Raw genomic sequence first — 13,300 nt, forward strand, 5'->3', positions numbered from 1 at the left:
CAACCCAGACCATTAGCAGCAGAGAGACCACAACTCACGTCAATGCAAAGCAGCCAAGTATGCACCATCCTATTGTGCCAGCTCAGTTTATGCCAGTTTTCTTTTTGAGAGGACTGGTAGGGAAGTGCTTTCCATTGCAGAGGAGCTTTGCTCGTTCTACACAACAGCCCCTTAACACTGCCTCAGGAAATCCCACTTTCAGTGGTAGAAAAGGTGGGGCCTGGGGACCCATGTCATTGAGGCTGTAGGTTGGTGTTGGCAGCCCTGCTCCTGCTGCTGGGTCTCTGCCCTAATCTCATCCAAAAGAAAAGCAGGAAAGTGCTTTCAGCCCTTGCTCTCTTTCTCTGCCATAAGCCCTTTTTGCCCCAGGCCACTCCCCTTCCAAACTTTCCTCCTGATATATACTTTATACTATCCATGGGTTCCCGCATTTTTTCTTCCTTTGTGCCTTTGCTCACACTATTCCCTCCTCCTGGAGTGTCCTTTTCCACCATCTCCACCTAAGTTCTATTCATTGTTCAAGGCCCCAGCTCAAATTCCACCTCCACCAAGGGGCTTCCCAGATTTCTCCAGTAAAAATAATTCTCCCTTCCATGTGCTCCCAAGAGAAAAGGAAGGAAAAGAGGTTAAATGAGAGTTTATTAGGCACTTGATCTATTTCAAGTACTTTAGCATATGTTACTTAATTTAACCCTATGAGGTTGGTATTGCCCCATTTTACTTGACAAAGATAAGATTCTGAGAGGTTAAGCAGTCTGAATAAGGTCACATAACTACTGAGTGGTGGTAGACAGTCTGACTTCAGAATACAACTTTCCAACTTAGTACATTTGGTCTCCTATTACTAGTGTAAATTCACTCCTCTAGCATGGTGTTTTGCATATAGAAAGCTTTAGTTAAATGTTTGTGACATCGAGTTCTCTTGCCTCCTTACTGTGTTTTTCCAGTTATCTGTTACAGGATTCTCCCTGCCTTAATCATATAGGAATTGAGTAAATTGGGGCTGGAGCTAGCCAGGTAAAGACCCTGAAAGAGTCAGATATGGTTGCCTCCTGAAGTGTGAGCTCTCTAGGGATGATTAAGCAAAGGCTGTCAGCCTGACAAATCTGCTAGGGACCTTGTGAATGTTTCCACTACCCTAGAAAGGATGTTGCAGTATATTCATAAAATTTTAGAATGTTAGAGCTGGAAAGGGATTAGGAAATCACCGTATCTATTGGTTTCCTAACAGTTTTAGTTGTGGGCCCTTGTTTAAATGTGGCTTTTTCTATAAGTATACATGTATTTTTTAAAAGCTTAGGTAAAGAAGAACCTGTGATACCCCTTCCCCAAACATCTATAAAGCCCTAAAACTGAGGAGCCCAGTTTGAAAAACAAAGAGTCCAACCCCCTAATTTCACAGATGAGGAACTTCAAGTCTCGCGATGACCAAGGCTGCAAACCCGCTAGTTATGAAACCAGTATCTAAACTAGAGGTTCTGTAGTCCGAATGATTTCCATGGAGCAGTCATCTTTACGCCGCATTTCTAAAGGCTACTGTGGACAAAGCATTGAACTAGTTGCTATGAGGTCGACAAATATGAACAAGACCCAGTTCCACCCAATCAGGAGCTCACAGTTGAGGCTACTGAAGAACTTACAGACATTTTTTTAAAAAAGTAACACACACGCACGCATTTAACTATGGCTAATAGTTTCCAAACTATAATTCCTGAGACCGAGAACGACGTCTGCACCTTGGCCAGTTCCGGAACGCGGGAACAGTGAGAGTCTATCCAGGTTAAGAGGCCCGTGCACCGGAGAGAGAAGGGGCAGAAGCAGACAGAGGCCGGACCCAGGGGGGCAGGCGGGCCCCGCACCAAGACTCGGCGCAGACCGAGCCAAGCCCTTCTCCACGGTGTTAGTGGCTGAATCCACTCCCATTCCGGCCCTGGATGCAGGGGAGAGCCTAGCAGACAGCCGAGCGGAAGGGATGGGATTTGGGGCGGAAGTCCCTCCGCCGCTCAGGTCACGTGGGAGGGGCTGAGCTCGCGCGCTGTTGAGTAGCGAGAGTTCCGCGGTCACCGGCTCAAAGCCCAGCGAGCCCGCAGCTGCAGACCCGCGTGTGACCGTTCCAGGCTCAGGGAGTCAGAGGTCGTTTTTCTGGTGTGGAGTTGGGCTCAGGAAGGATACGGGCTGCTTCCAACTGAGAGTCTGAATCTGGGGACCGACCAGGCTCTGGGTGAAAGCCAGAGCAAACCTGTCCTCCTGTGTGTCTCGGTCGGGACAGAGGCCCCCAGATAGACCTGCTTCAGGGCTGGGGGTGGGGTGGCGGGTGGAGGCCACCGGTATTCCATAGCCGCCCACAGCCTTCCTCACTTCTCCGATTGCCTAAGGCGATCCCTGTGACAGGAGGCTGTCCAGGAAGCCTCTGCCCATTTAGAAGCGGGAGGGGGAGAGGGAGTGGGCACAAGGGAAGGACAAAAGTCTCTTTAACTGTGGAGAGGGGCAGTGGGGGTGACCCCCCTCTCCTCTCGCCTTGACAGAAAGCATGGCACTTTGGCGGGCATACCAGCGGGCTCTGACTGCTCACCCGTGGAAAGTACAGGTCCTGACAGCTGGTAAGTGTCCCTGTGGGACCTAGTGGTACCAGAGCAGGCTGATCTGGGAGGCAGAAGCTCGCTGCACCCCCCGCCCTCATTTTTTGCTTTTATTCAGACCCCTTGAAGGATTGGCTCTCACCCCAGTCTGTTTTGGAGGGAGGGTCCCCAAGGCTGTTCTTAAAGAAAGGGGTATGCATAGATGACTTGGCTATAAAGTAGGATCTGAAAGTCCTCACAAACCTGAGGAGTCACCCCCTTAGGATGAAGAAAGGCATTGCCCCTAGGAGGCCTTAACTTAGAAAATGAACAATAACAAAGGCTCCTTTAACATTTCACAGTGTGCAAAACACTTTCAACACGCATTATCTCATAGGGTCCCCACAAAGGTGGGGACACAAAGTGGGCTAAGATTACTTGGGTCCACATTAGATCACACACCTAATAAGTGCTGGAATCAGACTCTTACCCCAGTTTATTTTTCTTAGTATTGTTCTTATTGTGAAATATATCTTAATACACAAAAAAAAAATGATTAAGATATGTATGTACCATTGAAATAAAAGTAAACTGAATACTCCTGTATCAGTACCCAGCTTTGAGACCCCTTGAATGCCTGTCCCTAATTCATACACCCTAAGAAATAACCACTTTCCTGAGTTTTGTTTATATCATTCTTTTGCGTTTCTTATAGTTTACTATCTATGGATGTATCCTCAAACAATATACTAATGAAGGATTTATTTTTCCTCTAAATCCAGTGATTGAGTAGCGACCTCACGAAGGTAACCCAGTGACTTACCTGTATTTGTTATCATCTCATTTTGCAGATTAGCTAATATGAGAGGAGACGGCACAGAGATAAGTTTTACAGGGGGAAGGATTGGAAGGCCTGTGACTATTGGGGCAGTGCGAGGGTGACCGGTTAAGATAAGGTCTTGCCTATGTTTAGAGGAAAGGAACAGGATTCTAACGAGGACCATGGGCTTCTGAGAGGAAGACTGTTAAAAAGGGGTGGGGGGGATGCTACTGAAAGCCAGGACGCAACAGCAGTCCTGTTGCTGGAATAGCCCCACATCAGCACTAGGAACTTCATTGAGCGACTGGCCAAGGAGTCTTTTGCCCCTCCCTGGGCCCCTCTCCAGCCTCCTGTGCCCAGCTGTCCCCCATCCTGTCCTCAGAGTGTCCGTCAGCCTGCATGACTCACCTGGCTGCGTGTGTGGTGACTCACGCTGGACTGGGTGGCTGTGATGGGAACTGACACGCTGGGCCCTTTGCCCAGCCTCACATTCCCTCAGGGACCCGAACTGCCGGAAGGAAGTTTCCCCCTCTCCCCTTCGTGGCCATCAAGAATAGGGAGGGAAGGATGGTCCTTGTGTTTCCTTACCCGAGGGATCTGCAGCTGACGAAGGCAGGAGCTAGATCTCCAAGGGGTCCAAGTGCAGATGCGTAGCTGAACTGGGGTGCTGGTCTGTCAGTGCTAGAGCTCTGTGGCTCCACACCCCCAGTCTTCCTGAGGCTGTGCCAGTATCTCAGCCCTGAAGCAACCTGTAGGTAGCACTTTTCTCAGAATTTCCCAGACCTTTCAGACTTTTCCTTCCCTGCTGCTCAGTGTACTCGAATCAAACTACAAATAAAGGGGGAAGTGGATTTAGCTCACTGAGCTGTTTTTAGATCCCAGTACAGTAGTTCCTAAGGTCCCACGGCATGGCTCATCACACTGGAAAACAGAATAGAGATTTCAGACTTGGAGTTAGAAGACCAAGGTTTGAATCCCAGAGCCATAGCACTTAGTAGCTGTGTGAATCAGGACAAGAAAATAAACCTCTCTGAGCCTCAGTTTCCTCGTTTAGAATTTGAGTTTAGTTATATGACCTCACAGAGTCAGTGTAGGGATTATCTCTGAAAAGGCTTTAGAAATCAAAAAATGCTCAAGAAACTTAAAGGCTCCAGGAGTTGGCCCTTTATATGAGTGTTGGCAACCCAAGAACAGCAAGCTCTTATTTTTATAGTGGTTTTTGGGTTGGGTTTGTTCCACTTGCCGTAAATTTGGAACAGGGATAACCATCTAGCCTCGGTTCTCCAAAAAGTAGAGTCTGAAGCTTCTTTGCAGGTACTTTGTTAGGAAGTAATCCCACGGTGGGGAGAGAGGGAAGAGGGACAGCCAATAGAAGGATGCATTATCAAATGGACACTGCTTAGGGCACATGGCTGCTCAATCCCTTAAAACTGACTGAGAAGCTCTTTGAAATGCCTCTTAGGACTTTATGGGTGAATAGTCTTTTCTGGAGAAAAGGAGAAACCTTTACCCACCGGCTCCATCCCACGTTGGTCAAAGGTTTGCCATATGGGATGTTGATGCCCGTGCTCTGTGCTCTACCAGGTTGCACGTGCATCATCCCCAGGTAAAGCATCAGTAGCTCAGCCCCGGGTAAGGCGTAGGCCTGAGACAAGGACCCATCAGGTGAACTGCAGTGGTGGCTGGAGTAAGAGATAAGTGAATCAAAAAGATCTGATAGGGTTCAAAAGAAGTGTCTGGTACACCCAGTTTGGGCCAAGCCAGAGTCAGGAACAGGGCAGCCTGGGCAAAGGTCTGTGGTGTGTTCTGCAGAGTCTGAGTCAGCCTTCTCCCATCCTTTCTTGAGGGCCCTTCCAGTCTCCAGGGGGCCCAGCTCCATCCATCTTAGGCCACTCTGGTCCTGCTGTGGAAGCAGCTGAGCTTCTGCAGACACTGGTTTCCCTGCAGTCTGAATGTGAGAGCTCAACAGGCATTAGAGACCATCCAGTCCAGCCCTTGATACTACAGAGAAGGAAACTGAGGCACGAGGGAGGAGTGATATGCATGAGGTTTCATGGTCAGTGGTGGAGCTGGCATTAGAACCTGGGGCACTTCCCAATGCACTGCCCTGCAATTGAGACACCTGGGACCTCAGATTGCTGAGTATAGTTCCAGCTGGTCTGGGCTTAGGTACCTGACAAGCTGCAGAACCCTCCATTTTGTCTTACTTTCTAGCAGTGGGAAGGGTTCAGGCCAGGAGTGGGGAGAGCACTCCGACCGATCCCAGAGGAGGCGCTCCCCTCTCACTGCTGGGCTTCAGCTCCCTTCACGCTCTGCCAGACCAAGCCCCTACCCCAGGCAGCTATTTAATTATTGGAGACTTCTGGAGAGGAATGAGATAGCACCCTGGCCCCCTGCCAGCAGCTATACCTGCTGACCCAGACCTCCCATAGTCCAGGACAGTTTCCCGCTCCTCATTCCAACCTCCTGCCCCTCAGTTTTCTCATCTTCCATTAATACTTTGGTTTCTTGCATCTAAGACTCGACACACAAAAGTCAGGAGAGGAACAAAATAGGGGAAGTAGAGAACTTACCCCCACCCATGCCTAGGATGAGGGCATGGAAGTTGGGGCTTTTCCACTAGCGGGCAGAAGGTGGTCCCAAATAGATCTGTGCTCAGATGCAGGCGCTCCCCAACCCCTACCCCCCGCCCCACTCTGCTGAATCTGGTGGCGAGTGACGGCATGAGAACTGGCACCTACCCAGGGGCATGATGTCACACCCACGCCAGCATCTGCCCGCTGGGCTCTGCGCCCAGCCTGGCATTGGGGCATCACTGCCCGGCAGCCCCTTGTCCTGCCCCATCGGGGCTCAGGCATTATGTCTCGGCAGGCCTCTAGTCCCAACCCCCTGGAAACAAGTCCAAGGAAAGTGGAGCCAGAGCACTGGAGGGTCCAGGCCAACCAAATATGTCCAAGAGGACTCCCAGAGCCTAGGGTGGTTGGGGTCTGTTTGGCCTCTGGGTTGGGGAAGGTGGGATGAGGAATCTGGGTGTCAGCCCTTCCTGCTCAAACAATCACTCTGACCAAAAATGCAGGCCTTGCTCTGTGCTTAGACCAAAGCCTTAGAGCTCCCTGGAGCTGCTGCAGGCCCATGGGGCCTGATGATCTGTGTTCCTCCAGAGGACGAACTGGGCATGGTTCTGTCTGAAATGGACAGAACTGGCAGGGCTACAGGCTACACACCACCTACTCACTCCTGCTGCTTGGTTGTCTCTCAGGCCTGATGGGCATGGTTTGGGGGCCTGGAATCCATCTTTCTCAAAGGCTGCAGGCTTCCAGGACTGTGGGACCACACGTCAGGGACTTTGGTTTTCACTCCTGCTCTGCCTTTAGCTTGCTGTGTGACTGTTGGTAAGCCATGAAGAGTGAAAACACCCCTCTCTTTGTGACTGTTTCCTTCCCAAGAATATTGCTGCTTGCCCTCCCCACAAGGTGACAAGGAACAGAGGTGATCACATTCTGGGGAGTAAAAGACAGAGAGGAAGTGCGTTAGTCCAGGAAGTGTCTTTGATATGCGGGCCTTTGGGGCCTTGTTTGGGCAGGAACGCCCTCCCCGTCCCCCCCCCGCGGTGAGGAGCAGCCACAGGAGCCTCTTGGTGCCCACTGGCCCCTGAGCCCAGGTCTCAGCCTCTGCTGGGGGTTCCCTGGCCTCCTGTACCCCCTTGAGAGAAGGCCTGGTTTCAGGCTGCAGCTCCACTCCTTACCAAGTCACCTCATCTCTCAAAGACATTAAATGGAGGTGTGACCTCTACCTTCCAGACCTTTCGTGAGGATTAAATGTATGAGAGCCCTTTTGTATACTGTAAACATCTTGCCAAGTGTCAAACTGTTAGTCCCTTCATTTAAGCAGTGACTGTCTTTCTGTTCCCCCTTCCCCAGGCCTCGTCAGGGTCACTCTTCCCTTTATGCATGGCCCCAGCAGCTCCCTCCCCTCCCTGGGCACGCAGCTGGTGACCCCAAGTTGTTAGGGAGAGGGGATAGGGTGTTAAGTGCTAATTGCGTGGAGGGGGAGCAAGCCTTCAGCCCCACTGCTCCTCACACCTTGAGCCTGGGTGCGTCCTTTGGGCTACACTTGGCGTCCTCTGTGCCCTTCCCAGGGCAGTCTTGTTGTCTGGGTGGTACCTCTGACATTTCTCCCAGTTTATTTTCTGAGCACCTGCCAGGCTTGGTATGGTGGGGGATAAGAGAACAAAGACGTCCAGGATTCTGTCCTTGCCCTCTGGGAGGCCGTGTCTACCCGTGTACTTGGAAGGGCCTCCACCACTTTGGGAGTTTCAGGGAGAGGAGAGGCAGGGCTCCCTTGGTGGGTGTGCTGGGGGTCCCAGCAGCTGAGGCCAGCAGCCTAGGTCACCTGTGGGTGCCCCAGCCCGACCCCAGCCCTCAGCCTTACTCAGCTGCCTCTGACGAGGCTGCACAGGGGCAGGGCTGTGCAGGGGTGCGGGCGAAGAGCAATGAGTGTGCAGCCAGGACGGACGTCAGAGCCAGCTCCGGGCCAAGGATGAGGATGTGTTTGCCCAGTGCTAATTGAGGGCACAGGGACAGTGGTGGCTATGGGGCTGGAGGGGACTCTCATTACTCACTGTGATGGACAGGCAAGCTGAAGGTCATACGGTCACTCCCAAGTGGCCCTAGTAGAAGTGTGTGTTTGCTAGAAACCATCACACCACCATCACTGACGGGGGCTCTGTAAACAGTGATGGTTTCTTTTTTTTTTTTTTTTTTGGCTGCGTTGGGTCTTCGTTGCTGTGCGCGGGTTTTCTCTAGTTGCGGCGAGCGGGGGCTACTCTTCGTTGCGGTGCACGGGCTTCTCATTGCGGTGGCTTCTCTTGTTGCCGAGCACGGGCTCTAGGCACGCGGGTTTCAGTAGTTGTGGCACGCGGGCTCTACAGCGCAGGCTCAGTAGTTGCGGCGCACGGGCTTAGTTGCTCCGCGGCATGTGGGATCTTCCCGGACCAGGGCTCAAACCCATGTTCCCTGCATCGGCAGGCGGATTCTTAACCACTGCACCACCAGGGAAGCCCAAACAGTGATGGTTTCTGTCTTGGTTTCTGGGTGTGGGTGTCCTACTAGTGCTGCTTGGAGCTGGATGTCTGTGCAAGTGAGGGGAGGGGAAGCGGGTGCAAAGACCTGGGGAGAAATGGCCTTAATACCTGTTGGCAGCTCAGTCTGAGGCTGTGAATGGGAAGTCTGGGTGTACCTGACTGTGCTGGGAGGTGACAGGATCCTTCCTTGCAGGGACTCTTTACCAGCTCAGCCAGTCATCCTCCTGCCTGGGACCATTTGAACACTTAGTTTTAGAGTTATTCTTGCTGTTCTCCACAAACAGAGACCCCAAAACCAAGGTGAAGGACATTGGCCAAGGTCTTGCCTTCGGCTGGGGGGAAAAGCAACCCCAGGATTCCTTAGCGTTCTGCACATGATCTATTCATAGTAAGGTGTCCTGGAAAGGACACTGTCTAGGAAATCAAGCCACCTGGTTCTTGGCCTTGGCTCTACCACTTACCGGTTATGTGAGGTCCCGGACCTTCATTTCCATCCATAACTCTAGAGTAAGGAGTTTGCACGAAAACGTCTGGAAGGCCTTTCAAATTCTGACAGTCAGTGCGTCTCAGCCCCTGGCACCTCAGATTCTCCTTCCCCTACCTGCGGTTTCTGAGTCCAACTTTCCTTCACTGCTCAGTGCAGTGTTCCTGGGCCCTGGCCTGCTCAAGGCTGCTCATCCCAGTTTCTAACAGGGCACATATGAAATATCACCATCCTTGGGGAGGTGTTACCATCCTTGAAGCAGCAGGAAAGGACTGGCCATTTGCCCCAGAATGAAACTCCTGGCCTCAGAGTGCCAGAGCCTCATTCAGTGAGCAGACTTACCTCCCTCCTTGGGATGGCAGCTTGTCCCTGGGAGGTGTCCTGACAACACCTGTGTACCCTGCACAGGGTCTCTGATGGGCCTGGGTGATGTTATCTCACAGCAGCTGGTGGAGAGGCGAGGCCTGCAGGCACACAAGACTGGCCGGACCCTGACCATGGTCTCCCTGGGCTGTGGCTTTGTGGTAAGTTCTGCCCACAGCAGGGCTGCTGGTGGATTGGACAGTGGTTTCAGTTCCCTGTCATCCTTTAGTTTCCCTTGGACCCTGTCACATCTAAGCCAGCCTTGAGTGTCTGCTCCCCCTGGGGTTGGGTTTCTCATAATTCGGGGGAGGAGCTTTGTGATGTAAAGGCCTAATGCTCCCCTCTGCATCCCTGCTCCCCTCTGTGGGGGTTACTTTCAGGGCCCTGTAGTAGGAGGCTGGTACAAGGTTTTGGACCGCCTCATCCCTGGCACCACCAGGGTGGATGCACTAAAGAAGATGCTGTTGGATCAGGTGAGCGCAAGGAAAAGGGAGTTGGGGAGGGTGAGCTGTGTCGAGGGAGGGCAGGGGTTTAGGTGCTCACAGTGCTTTACTTTCTCTTCCCTAGGGGGGCTTTGCCCCATGTTTTCTGGGCTGTTTCCTCTCACTGGTAGGGACACTCAATGGACTGTCAGCACAGGACAATTGGGCCAAACTCCAGCAGGTGAGCTGGGCAGGTGTGGGGATGATTTGTGGATGGCAGGCCGGCAGGCCCAGGGGAATGAGGCAGGCTTCATGGGGACGGGAAAGGTGGAGGTGCAGGCAGAGCCCCAGCTCTGGAGGAGAGGAGCTGAGGGGCAGTGGTGCAGGGGTGTCTTCTCTGAACAGAAGTCTCTATGTGATACTCAGATCGGGAGGTCTGAGCTGCCTGGAAATGCAAATGTTCACTTGTTCCTTCTCTTGTCTCCTCAGGATTATCCTGATGCTCTCATCACCAACTACTATGTAAGAGCTGACACCTCAGCTGCCTCTTCTTCTTTCTTGAGTCCAGAAGTGCCAGGGTCTGGGGGTCCTCCTGACACAGAAATCCCTCAGTTGGGATTACCCTCTCATTCCCACATGGGCACCATACTCAGGGAAGCACTCACCCAGTTGTGCAACATATTCTTGTCAGACCAGACAAGGAGTCAGCTGGAGTCAGACCAGGCAAGGCAGTGAGTCTGGGGTCAGGTGATGGAGGCAGCCCACCAACCTTTACCTTCTCTCTCTTGTAGCTCTGGCCTGCTGTGCAGTTAGCCAACTTCTACCTGGTCCCTCTTCATTACAGGTATGACAGATCCCCACCCCACCCTTCAAAGAAGATGCACATTATGAACGGTTGGAGACAAAGTGATTCTCATTTTAACCTTGAACTACCTTAGACCCCCCAGAACACTCTGCCCTGGTCAGAGCTCCTCAGACTCCTGAGCATATTATTACAGAACATCCCAGAGTGTCTGCCCACTGACTTCTTTCATCTTCCTAGGGAGGATCTTGCTCCACAGTCCTTGTCTCCATCCCACCTGGGCTCTCTACCTTTGATGGCATGTCTGCAGGGGCAGTGCTGCAGCCTAGGTTAGGCAGAAAGGTAGACCAGAGAGACAAGTAGGAACGTGGTCAGGTTAGTCCACTGCAAAATATTATTTTATCCTAGATAATAAAGGTAGTTGCTGAAATCTCAATAAAAAAATATAGTGGAACCAAGATGAGTGGTTAAAATTATTGGAGGTGTGGGGGCTTTGGGAACAGGGAAAAACATGAAACTCTTCAGAGGGGACAGGGTCAAAATGGACATGAGTAGCATAGCTAAAAGGAGTATAGACGTACGAACTAAATGAAACTTTAGAGTCCTTGCAGTGCTCTATGAAACTAGAGCAAGGTATATTTAAAATAAAGAGAAGGAGGTGCTACTTTATATGGCAGGCAGCACATTTTTTGGAAGATGAGATCTCAGCTGTACAAGACGGACAGATGTGCATTTAGAAGGAGCCTGGACAGGAGTACGAATAATGGAGCCATGCATGGCGAGATGGCGGCTGAGGGGGGGTTAACTTTGGGGATTTTGTCCAGGAGACAGAGCTCTGGGCTGGCACCAGAACCTGAGCTGGTTTTCCTCTCGTCTGAGTTACACATCCCTCCGTGGGGGGGGCTGAAGGAAGGAGAGCTAAATCTGGGCGTTCTTGGAAATAATCCCTCTTTTCCCACTGTACTTTCCCATCTCTCCCCGCTTGCTTGCTCCTTATTCTGCTGCTTCTTCACGGTGCCATCCCTGTTCCTTAGGTTGGCTGTTGTCCAGTGTGTTGCCGTTATCTGGAACTCCTACCTGTCCTGGAAGGCACATCGGCTCTAAGTCTGCCTCACTCCATCATTTCAAGCTTGCAGTGACGCAACTTGACCCTGGAAGGGTCAAACCACCTCCTCAAAGTGGGCACATTGGTTTTCACAGGGTTTTGTGGCTGGTCAGAACTTAATGGGGTTAGCACTCTGAAGTGGGCTGTTTCACTCTAAAATGTAACCTGACTCCTACTGAAATCACTAAAACCTTTATAATGGTCTTATACCCACCACATAGTAGGCACTCCATAAATACTTGTTGAACCATATGATTTTGTCACTTTCAGTTTACACCCATATCCCGGCAAGTACCACTCATCCCCACTCTTCATAGACACATCTGTTTTTCTAACCCTTCCCAGCCCTAGTCTAGCTCCAATTTTGGGGGAGCCCCTCAAGCTCTTTATATGGTGCCTCCATAAATATATTTCTAAATAGATAATCTGGAACTTGCAGAGGCAATGAGTAAGACCCAGCAGAAACCAACTGGGGAGTCCCGTTTTCTAGAGTTTGGAAAGAACCTGGAGACCACTAAGCCCAGTCTTTTACAGATGAGGACACTGAGGTCCACAGAAGTGAGGTGACCTGTCCACACCATGAGTTACGGGCAGAGTAGAAACTTGAACCCACGTGCTATAGTTTGAATGTTTGTATACTCCCCAGTTTATATGATGAAAACCTAATGCCCAAGGTGATGGTATTAGGAGGTGGGGCCTTTGGGAAGTGATTAGGTCATGAGGGCAGAGCGCTCATGGGATCAGTACACTTACAAAAGAGGCCATGTGATGAGACAGCAAGAAGGTGCCATCTGTGAGCCAGAAAGCAGGTCCTCACCAGACACCAAACCTACTGGCACCATGATCTTGGAGTTCCCAGGCTCCAGAACTGTGAGAAATAAATGTTTGTTGTTTATAAGCCACCCAGTTTATGGTATTTTTGTTATAGCAGCTCAAACACTTAAGACACCAAGTTTCCTTACTTCCTACCCAGTGATCTTAACCTGGAGGTCAAAGATAAAGTAATACTGCTGCTGTGATTCCCAGGAGAAAAATTAACTTGGCTAAACTCCTGCTTTGGGGCAAACCTAGAAGCAGATGGACCAGCCTTTTGTTGTCTGAAAGCACCCTGACCAGAGGCCCTCTTTTTTATGGCGCCTCAGTCAAACAGCCCTAGAATTTAGATCCTGGGGCTAGAATGACATCAAAAATCCTGGCAGCTCAAGCTGCCTCAGACGCCTCTTGGGTGGGTACCATGATGGTAGCTGAGTGCCAGCAGTGCTGTCCTGATTGCCTCCATTTACAGAACTGATAGCTGGGGCAAGGGACTGGGTCTGAGCAGGACAGCATTCTCCAGAGGCCTCTGGCCCCTTCTAGAGGCTGAGGACAAGGTCAGCACCATGGACAGCCCCGTGGTCCAGTCTTCCTTTCATGTGCCAGATAAGACTGCAGATCTGGACTAGTCTGGTCTGGGGACAGGCCCCCTGGTCACTGCTGGCTGTTCTAAACAGGTGAAGGACTCTCATGGCTGGAGCAATCTTTACTCCCCAACAGGCTTCTCACTCTCTTGAGCCAGGTGTCACTTCCAGAGACGCGCCCCACGGGGTCTCGCAGCCGCAAGGGTCGGACTCGAAGCTGCGGCCGTCATTGCTCTACAATCAGTGCATGTTCCTCGCTGACGTCA

At 51.3% G+C, this 13,300-nt stretch overlaps 1 protein-coding gene and 2 long non-coding RNA genes across 11 annotated transcripts; 1 reads left to right on the top strand and 2 right to left on the bottom strand.

Moving 5' to 3' along the window:
- The first annotated feature begins 319 nt into the window (after window positions 1–319).
- On the top strand, window positions 320–12,539 carry MPV17 (mitochondrial inner membrane protein MPV17). Of its 9 annotated transcripts, none has more exons than XM_082357772.1 (9): window positions 1,233–2,145; window positions 2,526–2,600; window positions 9,354–9,469; window positions 9,689–9,781; window positions 9,876–9,971; window positions 10,220–10,252; window positions 10,522–10,574; window positions 10,773–10,907; window positions 11,567–12,539. In XM_082357772.1, the coding sequence occupies exons 2-8, from the start codon at window positions 2,531–2,533 to the stop codon at window positions 10,864–10,866; spliced, it is 555 nt and encodes a 184-aa protein (XP_082213898.1). In that variant the 5' UTR covers window positions 1,233–2,145; window positions 2,526–2,530; the 3' UTR covers window positions 10,867–10,907; window positions 11,567–12,539. The 9 variants fall into 9 exon arrangements, with proteins under 9 accessions (XP_082213905.1, XP_082213900.1, XP_082213898.1 ...); XM_082357771.1 differs by having other exon boundaries at window positions 1,266–2,133; XM_082357776.1 differs by having other exon boundaries at window positions 2,007–2,133; window positions 9,389–9,469; window positions 9,699–9,781.
- LOC309612267 lies at window positions 2,525–9,345 on the bottom strand. Its single transcript, XR_014235075.1, has 2 exons — window positions 7,461–9,345; window positions 2,525–6,878 (listed from the first exon to the last, which is right to left on the bottom strand). It is a non-coding gene; the product is annotated as an uncharacterized lncRNA (long non-coding RNA).
- LOC309612266 lies at window positions 10,904–12,472 on the bottom strand. The gene is made up of 2 exons (XR_014235074.1): window positions 12,391–12,472; window positions 10,904–11,614 (listed from the first exon to the last, which is right to left on the bottom strand). It is a non-coding gene; the product is annotated as an uncharacterized lncRNA (long non-coding RNA).
- Window positions 12,540–13,300: the final 761 nt, after the last annotated feature.

The sequence above is a fragment of the Balaenoptera borealis genome, assembly GCF_965194805.1.
Source record: "Balaenoptera borealis genome assembly, chromosome: 15".
Classification (NCBI taxonomy): Eukaryota; Metazoa; Chordata; class Mammalia; order Artiodactyla; family Balaenopteridae; genus Balaenoptera; species Balaenoptera borealis.

Bases quoted from the DNA above. Each gene is read 5' to 3' on its own strand.
- MPV17 (XM_082357772.1), top strand. From the start codon at position 2,531: ATGGCACTTTGGCGGGCATACCAGCGGGCTCTGACTGCTCACCCGTGG. The intron at 10,253-10,521 runs GTAAGAGCTGAC...TCTCTCTTGTAG, and splicing joins CTCTCATCACCAACTACTAT to CTCTGGCCTGCTGTGCAGTT. The intron at 10,575-10,772 runs GTATGACAGATC...TCATCTTCCTAG, and splicing joins CTGGTCCCTCTTCATTACAG to GGAGGATCTTGCTCCACAGT.